The 18,468-nt window shown below is 43.3% G+C and overlaps 1 protein-coding gene across 2 annotated transcripts in view; it reads right to left on the bottom strand.

The window, feature by feature from the left end:
* Nucleotides 1-18,468, bottom strand: part of COL22A1 (collagen type XXII alpha 1 chain) — a 185,501-nt gene that overhangs the window by 56,066 nt on the left and 110,967 nt on the right. For both annotated transcript variants that reach the window (XM_060277589.1, XM_060277590.1), the window contains exons 24-30: nt 14,724-14,777; nt 6,934-6,987; nt 6,110-6,154; nt 4,444-4,497; nt 2,983-3,036; nt 1,476-1,520; nt 1,096-1,158 (exon numbers count right to left, since the gene is read on the bottom strand). In XM_060277589.1, the coding sequence (XP_060133572.1) occupies nt 1,096-1,158; nt 1,476-1,520; nt 2,983-3,036; nt 4,444-4,497; nt 6,110-6,154; nt 6,934-6,987; nt 14,724-14,777 (369 nt within the window). The remainder of the gene's footprint in view (nt 1-1,095; nt 1,159-1,475; nt 1,521-2,982; nt 3,037-4,443; nt 4,498-6,109; nt 6,155-6,933; nt 6,988-14,723; nt 14,778-18,468) is intronic.

Here is an 18,468-nt window from a genome sequence, read left to right as displayed (position 1 = left end):
ATGTCAAGTTTGTGGTCTACCAAGACTCCTAGATCCTTTTCACACGTACTGCTCTCAAGCCAGGTGTCACCCATCCTGTATGTGTGCCTTTCATATATGTTTTTTGCCCAATTGTAGTACTTTACATTTCTCCCTGTTAAAATTCATCTTGTTTGCTTTGGCCCAGTTGTCCAATCTGTTCAGTTCATTTTGAAGTGTGATCCTGTCCTCTGGGGTATTAGCCACCCCTCCCAATTTGGTGCCATCTGCAAACTTGCTCAGGATGCCCTCAAGCCCATCATCCAAGTCATTGATAAAGATGTTGAATAAGACTGGGCCCAAGACAGAACCCTGTGGCACCCGACTGCTGAGAAGCAGCGTTCTAGGTTGTGGGAGAGACTAAGGATAGCCCAAATAAATTTAATATGGAGCTCTCCTTTTCTTCAAGCTCCAAGCCAGACTAAACATCTCAAAATGTAATAGCTATGAAAGAATGTTCTTTCATATGTGTTGGACATGCAAAAGGGTAAAAGAGTATTGGGAAATAATTCATAATGAATTTTAAAAAAGAATGTTTAAAAGCACTTTTCCAAAAACCAGAGTCCTTTTTGTTGGGGATAATTCAGACGAAAATACCCAGGTTTTTAGAAAGGTGATTTATGTATTCCACTACTACCACTACCGCAAATGGAAAATGAGTGAGATCCCAACTAAAGAAGAATGACAACTAAAAACCTGTATGTTAGGTTGCAGACCTAACATATAGAATAAGAGAACAAGAAGAACATACGTTTAAAGAAGATTGGAAAATGTTTATCGAATATATGGAGGGAAATTGTGTTCACCTTAAAACGTTGGCAGCATTAAGATAAATTCAACAGTGTAAATAAGTTTTGATGGATGTAATAATGGAATACTGAATGGTTTAGTTTATGAAAAAATATGGAGGAGTTTTTGTTATGCAAAACGAACCATGGAAAGAGAAGAATAGAAGCCATTGATATTTTAAGGTTGTTTAAATGAATATTCTAAATTGTAAAACAGAAAATTTAATAAAAATCACACACACACACACACACACTCACTCACTCACACACACACACACACACGGCATACCTGATCTCCTTTCTCTCCTCTCTGTCCTGGCAAACCAGGTGAGCCTGGGAGGCCAGCTTCACCCTATGATGGAGGGACAAAAGAGTATTAGAACCAGCTCACGAGAGATTGCTTCTGCCAAACCCCACCTTCCAGGATCTGACACCACTCTCTTTTCAGACATCCACATGCTGAGCTTCTGGACAAGTTCTATGGGGGACTCCAGTTAAAACTGTTGTTGAAATCACTATGGATTCTGTAAAATGGCTTGAAGGGGTCCTTGCTTCAGTCACAGAAACAACTTTCCAGAGGGCCCTGTTTCCAATAGCTACTGCTCTAGAACGAAGTTGTTCTAATCTGGCTTTGTTGTTCCCATGGCTTGGAGGGATTTTTCTGCTTACCCTCTCTCCCACTAGTCCAGGACGTCCAGGCTCTCCTGCTTCACCCTAGGGGGAAAAGTGAAATAAAATAAACAGGTTTACTGTGGACAAACCTAGACAGCATCTTAAAAAGCAGAGACATCACCTTGCCGACAAAGGTCCGTATAGTTAAAGCTATGGTTTTCCCAGTAGTGATGTATGGAAGTGAGAGTTGGACCATAAAGAAGGCTGATCGCCGAAGAATTGATGCTTTTGAATTATGGTGCTGGAGGAGACTCTTGAGAGTCCCATGGACTGCAAGAAGATCAAACCTATCCATTCTTAAGGAAATCAGCCCTGAGTGCTCCCTGGAAGGACAGATCGTGAAGCTGAGGCTCCAATACTTTGGCCACCTCATGAGAAGAGAAGAATCCTTGGAAAAGACCCTGATGTTGGGAAAGATTGAGGGCACTAGGAGAAGGGGCTGACAGAGGACAAGATGGTTGGACAGTGTTCTCGAAGCTACGAACATGAGTTTGACCAAACTGCGGGAGGCAGTGCGAGACAGGAGTGCCTGGCGTGCTATGGTCCATGGGGTCACGAAGAGTCGGACACGACTAAACGACTAAACAACAACACTGTGGACTACCCAGGGCAGACGATTTCTCCTGTTTCTTAAAATCCCATTTCACTTTTAAACAAAAGCTTGCAGAACAATATAAGAACAATGAGTTGTTCTTGGTTCCATTCTCTGTTGGGGAAGAGCCCGCAACAACAACCACTTGAAGACACTGCACTAATTTTAAGGCTTAATAATAATAGTAATTTGGGATGGCTCAGCCAAATATATGGCAACATAAGTTGCTCATCCCAGCTCAACTTGCTGAGCCGAGGCAACTGTAAGTCACCCCCCCAAAAAAAAGCCTTTGGGGGTGGGACCAGAGAACAGGGGGGTGTTTCATTCAACCCGAGCCTGGAGTTAGTTACTTCTGACTGGATCATGACACGCTCGGACAATTTCTATATAGAGTGGCTTCTTTCAGATGCTAACTCTAATGTGACATCTGAGTGTATCTGAAGAAGTGTGCATGCACACGAAAGCTCATACCAAAATAAAAACTTAGTTGGTCTTTAAGGTGCTACTGAACGAATTTTTTTATTTTGCTTCGACTCAGACCAACACGGCTACCTACCTGTATCTAATGTGACAGCAAAGGTAGCCAAGTTCTGTGCTAGAGCCATAAAAATCCGAGCCAACCTAGTAAGTAGTTCTCAAAAATTTCAGGACAGAGCCAAAGATGATCCATTGCTACCATTTGTTGTACCCTCCCAAGTAGGGATATCTTCTTTTATCTAATATTTTTTTATAATGGTTGAAATGATTTATATTTATTGCTTATATTTTAGATTGTATTTTGGATTGTTTTATGTATATATGTGTATGCTGGTCGAGAACCGTAACAATAAACTAAACTAAACTAAATGCAGCTGACATTAGCTGCAAGAAATGGTGTGTTTGGTTGTTGTTGTTGTTGTTGTTGTTGTTTACCTTCAAACCAATTTTCCCGGGAAATCCTTCTTCTCCCCTTTCTCCACGTTCTCCCTGTAGGCAATGCAAGCAAAAGTTAGCAAAAGAAACGGATGTGTTTGAATAAACATTCAGAGTAAGAGCTCACCAACATTGCTATGGAATAAAAATTATTGACTGATGGAAGAACTGGGATTTCTGTCCCCCCCAGTGTTTCTTGTGAGAGTGGGGAAGGTTTATTGGAGTGGGTGGGCAGGAAGGCGTCATCCGTCACCCATTCCAACAAAAAAATAAGGTGTGGGGAGAATAAAGAGGTAATCCTATGGCAGGATCCAAAAGAATATGAAGGTCAGGATGCAGTAGGTAAAAAGGTAAAAGTAAAGGTAAAGGTCCCCTGGACGGTTAAGTCCAATCAAAGACAACTATGAGGGATGTGGTTGGCAATGTGGTCTAAACCACTGAGCCTCTTGGGCTTGCTGATTGGAAAGTTAGTGGTTTGAATCCCTGTAACAGAGTGAGCTCCCATTGCTCTGTCTCAGATCCTGCCAACCTAGCAGCTCAAAAGCACACCAGCACAAGCAGATAAATAGGTACCACTGCGCCAGAAAGGTAAACAGCGTTTCCGCGCGCTCTGGTTTCCATCACAGAGCCCCGTTGCACCAGAAGTGGTTTAGTCATGCTGGCCACATGAGCCGGAAAGCTGTCTGTGGAAAAACACTGGCTCCCTCGGCATAAAAAGCGAGATTAATGCTGCAACCCCATAGTCACCTTTGACTGGACTTAACCGTCCAGGGGTCCTTTTAGTCCTTTTAGATCTATGGTTCAGCTGGCTTATTCACAGCTGATTCTCAATGATGTTCAGCCAAGGACTCACCAGAGCAATTTGCTTATCCTGGCTCAGAGAGAGGGCAGATGGTTCAGTTATGGTTACTGCAAGTCCCAAAATGGGTGTTCTGGAGGTGCAAGCAAGAAGCGGGCCCCTAAATTGAATCCTAAGCCTATTCATCTTAGTCATGCGGCCTGGAAATCCAGCAAAGAATGCTATTTTTATCTCTTTATTTATTTAATTATATTCATATTCCACCTCTATAAACCAAGGAGCTCAGGATGGTCTACATCAGGCATCCCCAGACTTTGGCCCTCCAGATGTTTTGGACTACAATTCCCATCTTCCCCAACCACTCATCCTGTTAGCTAGGGATCATGGGAGTTGTAGGCCAAAACATCTGGAGGGCCACAGTTTGGGAATGCCTTGTCTACATGGTTCTCCTCCTCCTCATTCCATCCTCACATCAACCCTCTGAGGTAGGTTAGGCTAAGAGATGGTGACGTGCCCAAGGCCGCCCAGTGAGCTTCATGGTGGAGTGGGGATTCGAACCCTGGTCTCCCAGGTCATAGTCCAACATTCTAACCATCACACCAGAGACTTGTTCCCCCTCTGCCAGGGTTAGGGCAGAGCACCTTTACACCAGCTTCACTTACTTTTGAGCCAGGCAGCCCAGGTAAGCCATCCAGACCAGGTTTCCCAGGTAAACCCTAAAAAGGGGAGTGAACAAAACTTAGATAAACACAGAATAACTGGGAGAAATGGGATTAAAACCAGAAATCAAAAATAGAAGTCAAGGTTATGGAGAAATGCAGGTGTTTTTTGTAAGACCATCATAGATTAAACTAATGCCACACACTCATGCCATACATTATAAAGCACTCCCTACTGCTTTCAAAGAGCTACAACTGAACATGTTTAGGAGGATCACATTTTGCATCAATGCTGTAGCTTTCCATTTAACAGAGTAATCTCAGAAAAGACCACTAGATGTCAGCTATGGCAAAGGTACAAGTAAGTAAAAAAACAACAACACAAAGCAAAACTTTCATGAAAGTTTGCATTGTAGTAAGCTCTAGGGAAGTACACCAAAGAAAATATTCTATTTGAACCTTACTCTGGCTGTTCAAAAAGCTAGTTGATTTGATGGCTCTTGGGGGCATTATCTACTTCATCTAGGGTCTGATTTAGAACCTCACATTTAAAAAAATCCAAGGTTTTCTTTAGTGATTTGAAGGGGAAACAAACAAGTTGATTGTGTTTTTTCAAACATGCAAGAGAATTCCATGAAATTTGATGGCATGCTACACCTTTCTAAGCATACAAAGCTGGCCAAAATGACAAATAGTTGCAGGGTTTCCCCTCTCTATTGTAGGTGCCTTAATAGTTTTGTGTTTTATTTATTTATTTACAGTGGTACCTCTACCACTGTACCCAGGGACCCAGGTGGCGCTGTGGTTAAACCACTGAGCCTAAGGCTTGCCGATCAGAAGGTCGGCGGTTCGAATCCCTGTGACGGGGTGAGCTCCCATTGCTTGGTCCCAGCTCCTACCAACTTAGCAGTTCGAAAGCACGTCAAAATGCAAGTAGATAAATAGGAACCGCTACAGCGGGAAGGTAAACGGCGTTTCCATGTGCTGCTCTGGTTTGCCAGAAGCGGCTTTGTCATGCTGGCCACATGACCTGGAAGCTATACGCCGGCTCCCTCGGCCAATAATGCGAGATGAGTGCGCAACCCCAGAGTCGGTCACGACTGGACCTAATGGTCAGGGGTCCCTTTACCTTTACCTTACCTCTACTTACGAATAACTCTACTTATGAATGTTTCTACTTACGAACGGAGCTCCGTCCGCCATCTTGGATGCAGTTTAGATAGGATTTTTTCTACTTACGAATTTTTAGATAGGGTTGCTTCTACTTACGAATTTTTTTCTCCCAATGCATTCCTATGGGATTCAACTTACAATTTTTTTCGACTTACAAATGTGCGTTCGGAACGCATTAAATTCGTAAGAGGTACCACTGTATTTGGTTATTGGAAATAAATTTGAAGTTGATGCAAATAAGCTTCTAAATCTCTTGACAGAACTGGATGGAATTTGCAGGCAGAGGTGAGTTCTAAGGCTATTAGCAAAGGGGGGGGAGAGAATAGGAGGTTATTTTACCCCTCCCTGAACCCACGCACAGAAACACACATATTTCTTTTCCTAAACTCAAAAGATACAGGATCCAGAAGCAGAATTGCAATATATCTAACTCTGAATGCACGCATGTTTTCTAGAATGTATCCTGCAGAAAAAACAACAACCCACAAGCACTTACAGGTGGTCCTGGCTGCCCATTTCTCCCCATTTCTCCTGGCAGCCCCTAGAACAGTCACAGGAAAAAGAAAGATAACAATTAGTTGAAGTGCCATCTTTTTTGCCACCCTGTACCAACCACCCATGCAGAAATAGCTAGTGTAAGTCGTGTTGGGTGAAAAGAAGGTAGATCTGGCAAAAAAGAAGGTATGCGCTGGCAAAAGGTTGGCTAAAGTTTCTGGCTCGCAACTCTGTAACAACAGCAGTAACCAAACAACTCCCTCTGCCACCAAAATTATGGCGATGAAGAAAGCTTGGGGGTAACCGGGGGTGGATTTTTGCATAGAAGGTTTGTTCACATATGGTAATCACAAATAATTTCTGAACTCAGAATTATTTAATTCAAAGCATGAATATTTTGCACCAGGTTCGGGTTAGTGAATCTCAGGTGGGTTTTTTTGTGGGAGGGGAGAACTAAGCAGGTCCTACAAGACTGACGTCTGTCTACCCCTGACACGTGTATCTTATGGGAGGAACACATATTTTAGGGCAGAGGTGCATAAAAATGTGTGCTTTGTGTGAAAGCGCAGGCAAAAATGCATATATTTAGGGGAAATGCATGCAATTTAAATGAAAAGTTTTGGGACTTTGAAGGGGGGGGAACTGCAGGAAATGGACATATAATGAAGATTGAAATAGGCTGATCCTTCCCTCTTTGCCATGGTACCCATAATCACACCCAATATCTGCCACTCAAGACAGCCTCATATGAGGGCTGCTTTTGTATCTAAAGTAGCAGAAGGATGCCTTTTTGAGATCTAATTTTTATGAATGAAAATTTCTTACTGGGGGGCCAGCAATCCCAGGAGGACCAGCGACTCCAGGTGATCCTGGAGGACCCTGTAAGGGAAAAAAAGATACATCAAAATCCTTAAACAGCCATAGGTCAGGAGGGAAATTCAAGAAATACTGCTTTCAACATCACTACAGCTTTTTGGTAGAAAAGGTCCCACCTCTTAAGATTCTTCCTTGAATGGTGCCTGTCTTGTTTGTTTAAAGGACTTATAGGCCACCTCAGGGAGCAAACTCTATCAAGGTAACATTACATTACAAACGCAACATAATACTTTGAAATATACAGGCACGAATCATTCTTCAGTTGATTTTATATCCCCCCCAACTTAACAATATTGCATCCCGTTTTCACCTTGTGTTTTCTAACTTGATTTCAGTAACACGCTAGCAACCTAGTCTGTTCATGATGAATAATTTCCATAAAATTAACAGATGATGTAGCAGTGAGTGGCTCAGAATTTGGGGCACATTCAGACCTTCTCCTTTTGAAATTATACCAAGGGTGGAGGTTCTGCACCCTTGGTCTAACTGAAAAAGAAGGTTTGAATGTGCCTCGAATCCCAGGTTCTCCAGCCCAGAGGACAATTTTTGCCTACTGTGTGTGTGTGTCAAATCTGGCTTATGAGTTCATTAAAAAGAAGAAGAAACCATGGCCACCTGCCAGACAGATGATGGCATTCTGATGGAGGGGGTTGATATCAGTTGAGAGGGAACTGGTGTACACAGCCCAAATAGCAGGATGTAACCTCCACTCACCAGTAAAAGGACTTTCAAAGAGCACTACACTGTGATTTGAAGTCCCAATAGTTGGAACTTCAAAGTACAGCATCGCCTGTTGGGTTTGTGATGCATGTTTCGTGGGTCTTGCCCACCTGCTAATTTTGCCCCCCAGGGTTCGGGATGTAAGGTGCCCTACTCTTGAATTAGACAAAACCAAGTGAAATGGAGACAGGATGGGGGAGGGGGGAATAGTAGGAGCTGATTCTGAAGACTGAGAAGATGTGCAAACTTATTTTGAGAAAATATCATTCGCACAGACTTGAAAACTGCAAATATTGCTTTAGAGCATCTTGTCACTAGAGGGGGTAAAGGGACCAGGAATAGAAACAAAACTGTAACAAGGAGAGAGGGGGAGAGAGAGAGAGAGAGAGAGAGAGAGAGAGAGAGAGATCGGAGGAGGGAAAGTTATCAAGTGATGAAAACAGTGTGATAGTTTAGAGTGCTGAAAAAATGTGATATGCCTAAGAGGGCTGTAGCTCAGCGGCAGAGCATGCAAAAGATTGCAGGTTCAATTCCTGGCTTCTCCAAGTAGGGCTCGGAATGTCTTCTGACTGACATTCCAGAGAGTAACTGCCAGTCATTGTATACAATACTGAGTTAGATGAGAGAAATTTCTGCCTGAAACAATGGAAAGTCACAGCCAGTCAATGTAGACCAGGGTTCCCCAAACTTGGGTCACCAGCTGTTTGTGGACTACAACTCCCATCATCCCTAGCAAGCAGGACCACTGGTCAGGGATGGTGAGAACTGTAGTCCGAATACAGCTGGAAACCCAAGTTTGGGAAACCCTGATGTAGGTAATAATGAACTTGATTGGACCAATTGTCTGACACAGTGTAATACACTTTTACACATCACTTGGGAAGCCAGGCGAACTAATGTCAGTGTACTGGAAGAAGCAAAGATCACCAATGTTGAAGCAATGATTCTTCAACATCAACTTCGTTGGACTGGTCGTGTTGTGGGGATGCCTGATGATCGTCTTCCAAAGCAACTACTCTATTCCCAACTTAAAAATGGAAAGTGTAATGCTGGTGGTCAACAAAAGAGGTTTAAAGAGTGTCTCAAGGCAAATCTAAAAAAAAAAAAAGTAGTATAAATACTAACAACTGGGAAACACTGGCCTGCGAGCGCTCCAGTTGGAAAACAGCCTTTACCAAAGGTGTCATGGGCTTGGAGGACACTCGAACTCAGGACGCAAGGGAGAAATGTGCTAAGAGGAAGGCATGCTTGGCAAATCCACACCGTTATCAACTCCCGCCTGGAAACCAATGCCCCCACTGTGGAACGACATGTGGATCCAGAATTGGCCTCCACAGTCACTTATGGACCCATTGTTAAAACCATGTTGATGGAAGACAATCTTACTTGGCTATGAGTAATCGCCAAAGAAAGAATACACTTTCTTAAGACTGAAGCACTTGCTAGGAATAGGATGCCAGCATTAGTACTGTCATGAAATGTGATGAATTTAAAATCTGAAGTTGAATTCTGAGGATCCTCGCATGGAAGCAATGAGAACTTAGTTATCTAATAAAGTTTCTGGAAGTCAGGGTTTACACACTTTCATGGCAGCTGTAGGAAGCACTGATTCTATTTGTAAATTAATTGTACTGTTGGTGCCACCTGTTTCCCCCTAGTGCCGAATGCCCTGCTTGGGATCTGAAGGCAGTGAAGACTTGGTACATCTTAGAACTACACTTCCCACTGAAAAAAGAAAAGAAAAACCAAACGAAACAGGGAGGCTCCTGTGTAAGGAGAAACATTCAATAAATTTCAAGGAAAGCCAAAAGAGCTTCAATTAGGGCTGCAATGCATGATTAATACATTGCTGCAGTGATAAATGTAAATCTTTTTTTAATCAGCTAAAAACTTTAGCATTTCCAGTTAATCAGGCAATTTTTTTTTAAAAAAAACTGCTGATGGCATCCCACTAATATGAGACACAGGAACTTTCACTTTCATGCAGGAGGGGCTAGTAGTCTTATGCAAATTTAATTAGTGCTGGTTTAATCAATTTGTTAGAACATAGGGGGAAAGGTCCTTAACCTGAGCCAGACCATTGGTCCAGTCTAGTTCATTATTTCCTCCGAGGACTGGCAGTGACTTTCCAAGGTTTCAGACAGGATCCTCTCGAATCCCTACCTGGAGATGGCAAGGATTGAGCCTAAGACCTTCTGCAAGGAATATGTATGCTGTACCATTGAGCTACAAATCCTTTTGATCACCACTCATTAAATTAATCAACTATGATTCCCTTAGTCGTCATCATCATCATCATCATCTTAATTTTATTTGTACCCCGCCCATCTGGCTGAGTCTCCCCAGCCACTCTGGGCGGCTTCCAACTGAATATTAAAAACAGTACAGCATCAAATATTAAAAACTTCCCTAAACAGGGCCACCTTCAGTTGTCTTCTAAAAGTAAAATAGTTGCTTATTGCCTTGACATCTGCTGGGAGGGCGTTCCACAGGGCGGGTGCCACTACCGAGAAGGCCCTCTGTCTGGTTCCCTGTAACCTCACTTCTTGCAACGAGGGAACCACCAGAGGGCCCTCGGTGCTGGATCTCAGTGTCCGGGCTGAATGGTGGGGGTGGAGACGCTCCTTCAGGTATACAGGACTGAGGCCGTTTAGGACTTTAAAGGTCAGTACCAACACTTTGAATTGTGCTCGGAAACGTATTGGGAGCCAGTGTAGATCTCTCAGGACCGGTGTTATGTGGTCACGGTGGCCACTCCCAGTCACTAGTCTGGCTGCCGCATTCTGGATTAATTGCAGTTTTCGGGTCACCTTTAAAGGTAGCCCCACGTGGAGTGCATTGCAGTAGTCCAAGCGGGAGATAACCAGAGCATGCACCACTCTGGCGAGACAGTCTGTGAGCAGGTAGGGTCTCAGCCTGCGTACCAGATGGAGCTGGTAGACAGCCGCCCTGGACACAGAATTAACCTGTGCCTCCATTAACATTGGCTCCCAGTACGTTTCTGAGCACAGTTCAAAGTGTTGGTGCTGACCTTTAAAGCCCTAAACGACCTTGGTCCAGTATACCTGAAGGAGCATCTCCACCCCCATCGTTCTGCCCAGACACTGAGGTCCAGCTCCGAGGGCCTTCTTGCGGTTCCCTCATTGCGAGAAGCCAAGTTGCAGGGAACCAGACAGAGGGCCTTCTCGGTGGTGGCGCCTGCCCTGTGGAACGCCCTCCCATCAGATGTCAAAAAGGAAAACAGCTACCAGATTTTTAGAAGACATCTGAAGGCAGCCCTGTTTAGGGAGGCTCTTAATGTTTAAGAAATTAATGTATTTTAATGTTTCTGTTGGAAGCCGCCCAGAGTGGCTGTGGAAACCCAGCCAAATGGGTGGGGTATAATTATTATTATTATTATTATTATTATTATTATTATTATTATTATTATTATTATTTAAGGTCCCAGATCCAATGTCCCCTGGCTCCCAGCTGTTGTGCTAGTGTAAGGATGGAATTATGAGATCCCGTGCAACAGATGTGCTAGTGGAAGTTTCTTGTGAACAGCTTGGGCAGCAGGAGGTAATAGGACTGCAAAAATATGTTGTGTGCAACCAGTCACAAGAACCTTGCTAGCTTTCTTTTGCCTTGCCTTGTGCAAGCCACCTCACCAGTGCAACTAGTACACCACTGAACAACTCCAAATTAGGGTGGTATTGAATTCCTCCCTAGGTGTTGGGTTTTGCCAGGAAAGCCAATGCGAATTAATATATGAAAGCAATGGGAGCAATTTGGAATAGTGCAAGTATTTCATAATGGGTGGCATGCAGTGTTAGTTGTACTTGATGTAGAGCCCTTGACATTAAAGGAAACGATGAACTGCGGTCAATTCATTTCAGTACATCTCTTCTGAGTAGAACTCTGCTGGATATAACCCTGGTTCTAAAGTAATTGCATTTGTTCATGACAGGAGTTGGTTAAGAAATATAGTTTCAGCTGTGGGTCTGCATAGGAAGCATGCTAACTGGAAACAGGTTAAGGTAAGAAGCTGGATTTTAAGAATTGTCAACACATGCAAAGAAAGGAATGGTTTCCAAAATAGGTAGGGTTGATAAAATGAACACATATTGTATTAAATAGTCTGCTAAATTCAGTGAAGAAACTCTGGGTAGAATGTGGGATTATACATAGGAAAGGGGTAGGCAAAGGACAAAGAGAACGACTTGATGGAAAATTATAATAAAATATAGGACAGGTGGCACACAATTCCATGGAGGCTCAAGCAAATATGTTAAATTGCACCTGCAGAATGTTGGCACGCTGTAAATGTCAAAAGGCATTTGTGCTACACTTATGGAAGAGCCATCCATTTATACAAAACCTTTGACTAGGAATAGGAAGGGAAAAGGAAAAGGAAACAGGACAGGAATTCCCATTAGGTCGCAAAAGAATCTTACAGTGCAACCATAAGAAGAAAGTCTTACTCACTCAGATGGGGCTTTTCCATTAACCTCTTGACCAGACATTCCCAAACTGCGGCCCTCCAAATGTTTTGGCCTACAACTCCCATGATCCCTAGCTAACAGGACCAGTGGTCAAGGATGATGGGAATTGTAGTCCAAAACATCTGGAGGGCCGAAGTTTGGAGATGCCTACTCTTGACTCTCGCTTTTGGCACTTGAGATGTGTATTTTTAGAATACACCTCATTTCTGGGATTGGAAGTTGTTTAAAACTCTTTTAAATATTGTATTTTAATTGTTGCAACTTGCTGTGGGGCCTCAGATTGGTGGATTAATACTAATAATAGGAAGAGGACGAGGAAGAGGAGGAGAAGAGGAAGAAAAAGAACTGAAGACTTCAGAAGCTTACTTCTAAGTAAACATGCATAGGACCAGAAGGTAAATCTGCAGCAAACTTCTTTTTTTAAAGGTCCCTTTAATCCCCATAAAGCATGTTGGCCTAAAATGCAAATCTTCCTTTACACACACACACACACACACACACACACACACACACACACACACGGGAATTTGAACCGAAGCAACAGTGCTAAGTTCGTGATGTCTTTGGATGCTCATGCTAATGGGGAACCACGGCAAGCACAATAGCTATTGTCTGCTCAAAACTGGCCTTGGACACTAAGATAATAGCTGGAAAATTACAGCAAAATGCTAAATACTCGGCCATTACACAGCGACAGCCCAGTGCAGCTGACTTCTTTGCCTTTTTAATCATCTTAAGTGTTTGCTTCATAATACCACAACTGAGCCAAGTCCCAGATTATTAAGCGAGGTGGCCTCATGAGCCGTGGGCCAACATTATTTCAGAAAATAAATAGCTTTCTCTACTAAACAAAAAACAAAACAAGAGTGCCCAGAAGTGCCCAGAGGCTATCAGTATGTGGAACATGACTGTATTTCTACATAGCAGTTCCCTCTGGAGAGCAGAACAAGTTTTCGGCAAGAAGGCAAGGAGCCATTTGTTTAAATTTGTAACTTAATGGAAGGGTAGAAGTTTGTGAGTTCTTCGGCTCATGCTGAAAAGCTTTTATTTTCATTTTTGTTGCTTTCCAGCACTGTGACCTGTATCAAATCATCATATATATATATTTAAACACACACAACATGCACAAACAATGTTCAAGTATTTTTCTACATCACGAATTGCAGGCTAACGTTCCTTTTCCCACTCCTTTTGTATTTTGTTCTTAATTTGATGAACTCTCCTTTTAGGAAAAACAGTAAAGAGTCTTGTGGAACCTTAAATATTATGCTTTTATGGCGGCATAAAATCATATGGTCCAGAAAGTTCACTTCATCACATTCTCTGGCTTATGAAACCTTATGGCACCATCTACATGCTAAAGTAGAATCTTCTGGGTGGCTACTCAGAAGTAAGACCACTGAGTTCAAAACATTGTAGAATCATAGAACTGCAGAGATGGACAGGGACCCAAAATGTCATCTAGTCCAACCACCTGCAGGAATCACATCTCATGGACTTTGCTTCTAGGTAAGTACACATGAGAGTCCAGCCTTCATCTTTAAGGTGCCAAAGGATACTTGGTTGTTGCTACGGCAACACACTAACATCACCACTAAGTGGGCACTTGTCTTTATGGCATGTAGGAGCAGCTTGAAGAGGAAATTGCATTTGAGAGGCAGCACCAGGTTCAATCTCTTATCAATGCTTTGGTGATGCATGTCTTTCCAACCACAAATTTATTTCATTTTCACGTTACATGGTTTTGCTTCCATTGAAATTTCTCTGAATGTTTTGGGGAAAGGGAGATGTTATGTACTGAGCTGAATCATAGAACAATAGGATCCAGAATCAGCAGCCTGATTGGTCCGCAGGAGCCACCCAATCCAACTCCAGGTGGAAGTGAATCCGCAACCTGATTGGCCTGCAGGAGCAGCCAATCAGGCTGCTGGCAGAAGTCAATCCACAAACTGATTGGCCTGCAGGAGCAGCCAATCAGGCTGCTGGCAGAAGTCAATCCACAAACTGATTGGCCCACAGGTGTAGCCCTGAAGTAGCCAATCACGCAAGGCCCATTGTGTAAATAATGTATATAAGCAGATGGTTTTGGGGGAAGGGCATTCTTCTTCTCTTCCTCTCCTTGATGACTATGAGCTGAATAAAGAGCATGAAATTCACTCTCGACTCCGAGTATATTTCAGGAGATGTGCATAAACTAGGGTAAACATGGGGTGGGAAAAGGTCAGTATACCTTTTAAACTTCAATGCTGCCCTGGAAGGAGGAAAAACAAAGGAGCTTTCCAGTTACCATACCTTGGCTTTGAGTTCGGTGCACTCTGAATTAACAGCAAATTGCAAGCTAGAATGGGTGAATGCTAAATTGAATGCTTTATCAGCATTTTCTGCCCCAATAACTAGCATAGCAAGGCTAGCTATAAGATCTACGTATATGATAAATGTAACTCCTGAGAGCATGGGTTTGCCGGCTCTCTTTGAACACTAAATGAAAAACCAGGTCTTTTGAAAATAAGTGTATAATTTATGCCATTTAGTTACCGGAGGTCCAGGCAATCCATCAACTCCTGGAACACCAACATCACCCTTCTTACCCTGAAAAGGAAAAAGAATATTTAAAAAGTTACCAACCACATCAGGAGATTACACACAAGCTCAGTTCTTGGTTTGATTACTCTGTTAACTTGTTCCTGCTTCTTGTTCAATAATAATAATAATAATAATAATAATAATAATAATAATAATAATAATAATAATTTATTTATACCCCGCCCATCTGGCTGGGTTTTCCCAACCACTCTGGGTGGCTTCCAACAGAAATATTAAAATACACTAATTTCTTAAAGATTAAAAGCTTCCCTAAACAGGGCTGCGGTCAGATGTCCTCTAAAAGTCTGGTAGTTATTTTTCTTTTTGACATCTGGTGGGAGGGTGTTTCGCAGGGCGGGTGCCACTACCGAGAAGGCCCTCTGCCTGGTTCCCTGTAACTTGGCTTCTCACAGCAAGGGAACCGCCAGAAGGCCCTCGGCACTGGACCTCAGTGTCCGGGCAGAGCAATGGAGGTGGAGACGCTCCTTCTATGGTACTAAGACATCTTGTGTTCATGAGGTTCATGAGACAGACAGACAGACAGACAGACAGACAGACAGACAGACAGACAGACAGACAGACAGACAGATACCATAGATAGTATGCCACTCTGACAGAGCCCATTTTCCCCCACGATGGTCCCCGAGGTGATTCACACAAAAATTACACCAAGAACAACTTCAAAAATGGCAACGTTAAAACGGCTACAAAATCGGGCAGTGAACACACACATCATCTACAACACAGAGACAGGACAAGCAGCTATTTCCATCTTGTTTCAGCCTCCTTGGTGCTCAGTCAGAGGCCATTTCTGTCCAGGTTCTGCGGGACTTTTGAAAGAATGCATCAAAAGTCCACACACAAAATACTTGGGTTTTAAACCGCAAGCATTTTAAATGGAGAGTCCTGCTAACACTATTGGAATTCCCCTTCCTTTTCTCATGGACTCTCAAAATCTGCACCGGAGCATATTTTGAATTTCTATGGGGTGGGCTGCAAGGGGGAAAGGGTAGGGAATTTAAGCAAAAGCAGAAGTCTAGAGGATCCTTTGACTTTGATTGTCACCAGTCTACAACTTCTTCTTGCTGAAGCTTTCTCTTTTCACGGAGGACAAGGCTATCAGCAGGTACTATAGCTATGTTCTACTTCCATGGTCAGAGCCGGTATTCTGGGACTTCCAGTTGCTGGGAATCACAGCAGGCAAGGTGGCTGTTGAGCTCATGTCCTGCTTGCGGGCTTCCTGAAGCAATGCGGTTGGCCAGTGTGAGAACAGGATGATGCTAGCTCAGTTGGTTAGAGCATGGTGCTGATAATGCCAAGGTTGCAAGTTCAATTCCTTCTTTGGGGCAGATGCACATTCCTGCATTGCAGGGGGTTGGACTAGATGATCCTCAGGGTTCCTTCCAACTCTGTGATTCTATGCTGAACTAGATGGGCCAATTGGCCTGATTCAGCACACTGCTTTTTATGTTTTTCATTGCTTAACCTTCTGTGCATTTTTTCGGGAAGAGAAAGAGAATGCCCTGAACAGAACTTCTGATTACCCTTGAAAAGCAGGCAACAACAATAGCTCTCTATCACAAATCCTGGAGAGATCTTAACAAATAACAATAAAGATACATAGATCTGCCAGATTATATAAATGATCTCTTTCTAGAATGCAACTGAAGAGATTCCCCAGGAAAAATTATACCTGTAGATGTAACACAGTACAAAATGACATCCTGCCTGAGAGCAAGACAGACAAAGCTGGCAATTATGCCGTTCTACTCAGAGGCTGTGAATGTATCCTTTAAATAAACAGGAGGCAACCTGACAGTCAGAAATATATGTTGTTTTGGAAACGAATACAATTTACCTTTCCTGGCAATTATAGTTTTACTCTTTGTTAAACTCAGACCATCAACCAGACATTTACAGAACACAAAAGGAGCCTGCCGAAATTGAGCTGACGTCCCATCTAGAACAGCATCCTGCTCTCACAGTGGCCAACCAGATGCCGAACTACATTGCAAAATTTGGACACGTGTGAATGATGAAGGATAGCAGTTTCTGCAGTTCAGGAAGTTTGAATCAGGTACGCTCACATCAAAATGTGAATCTATACAAAATTACCTCAGTCGTGACATGAAAACATCAACAGGCCCTTTACGACTGTTGCCATGAAGTTTTCAAAGGCATCCCATAATGACCTATGTTTACTTTCATATGGGGGGATTAAAACAGTTCTTCCAAAAGTTGATTAGTTGCTGATTTTGCTGCTGCTTAGAGAAGACTCCCTGGAAAAGACCCTGATGTTGGGAAAGATGGAGGGCACAAGGAGAAGGGGACGGCAGAGGACGAGATGGTTGGTCAGTGTTCTCGAAGCTACCAACATGAGTCTGACCAAACTGCGGGAGGCAGTGGAAGACAGGAGTGCCTGGCGTGCTCTGGTCCATGGGGTCACGAAGAGTTGGACATGACTAAATGACTAAACAACAACAATTTGAAGACGGGGAGGGGACCACTGAAGTTTATCCTTGCTTTGAGTGCCATTTGGTCTGCTACAAAAAGTTAGATCCGACTAAGTGGGAAGACACATTATATCTTTTTTAAAAGGTCTGAGCCATTCATAAGATTCCATTATGTGTTTTGGTGGGAGTTTTCCAATCCTATGTACTCTTGAGGGGACAAGGAGAAGGGGACGACAGAGGACGAGATGGTTGGACAGTGTTCTCGAAGCTACGGACATGAGTCTGACCAAACTGCGGGAGGCAGTGGAAGACAGGAGTGCCTGGCGTGCTCTGGTCCATGGGGTCACGAAGAGTCGGACACGACTAAACGACTAAACAACAACAACTCTGTTTTATTGGTTCCAGGGTTTTTGTTTCTCTCTCTCATTAGACTGTTGAATTGTTTAATGAATTTTCTACCCTTAGCAGGTTAGGAAATATTTCAAGTTCCCTGCCAGAAGTCAGTAAACATCATGGGAAGGAGGAAGGGGGTGTGGATTCATGGGGATGGAAAGAGAAGGATGCTGCAGTGCCGCTGGTACAACTAATTTCTGTGTGCACAAGGGAGCATCTTCTCCCGTCCCTGCCTTATCCAGCCCCCCACCCCATTCCCTGCATCCTCAAGATAGGGGACTCTCCAGAGCACATTTGGGAAGCATGTGAGTGAAGGAGAGGAAACAGAAGTCCTGCTGCGACAGCAAAATGACATGCATGGAGCCTTGGATACACTAAACCAGCGGTGAAAGCTTCAGAATTTTCTGCCTTTAGCAGTTAATCCAGCCCTGGGTCCAAGAGACGCTCTTCTGTGTTCTCTTGCGGCTAATGGAACAAGGCAGCTAATGAAAGCTCACCGAGGGAGTGCATTCACAGCGGCTCATTCCTCAAGATTTATGTTTCGGCCATCGCAAAATCTAATTGCCAGTTTGGGGGAATTAGATGATCAGAAAATAACTTTCTGGCAAGCCCATGGAGCGTCCCCATCTGTGTTCTTTTGCTGGATTTGTGTCTGAGGCAATTTTGCACAGTTTACCTTTCCAAATGAGCAGCGTCAACTTGGGAAATAATTATATATTCCTCCCAGAAAGGAATTTTTCACTGCTCTCTTCGCAAGCCATTTTACCTGCTATCCTTTTGCTTTGGAAGAGTGAAGCAGCAAAGGGGATGAAATAAATAAATCACTTTATCATTCAGGTACAGATTTAAAA

The sequence above is a fragment of the Zootoca vivipara genome, chromosome 8 (assembly GCF_963506605.1).
Source record: "Zootoca vivipara chromosome 8, rZooViv1.1, whole genome shotgun sequence".
In the NCBI taxonomy this organism is placed as follows: Eukaryota; Metazoa; Chordata; class Lepidosauria; order Squamata; family Lacertidae; genus Zootoca; species Zootoca vivipara.
Note: the sequence above shows the minus strand (reverse complement) of the source record. Positions and strands in the feature narration are given on the sequence as shown.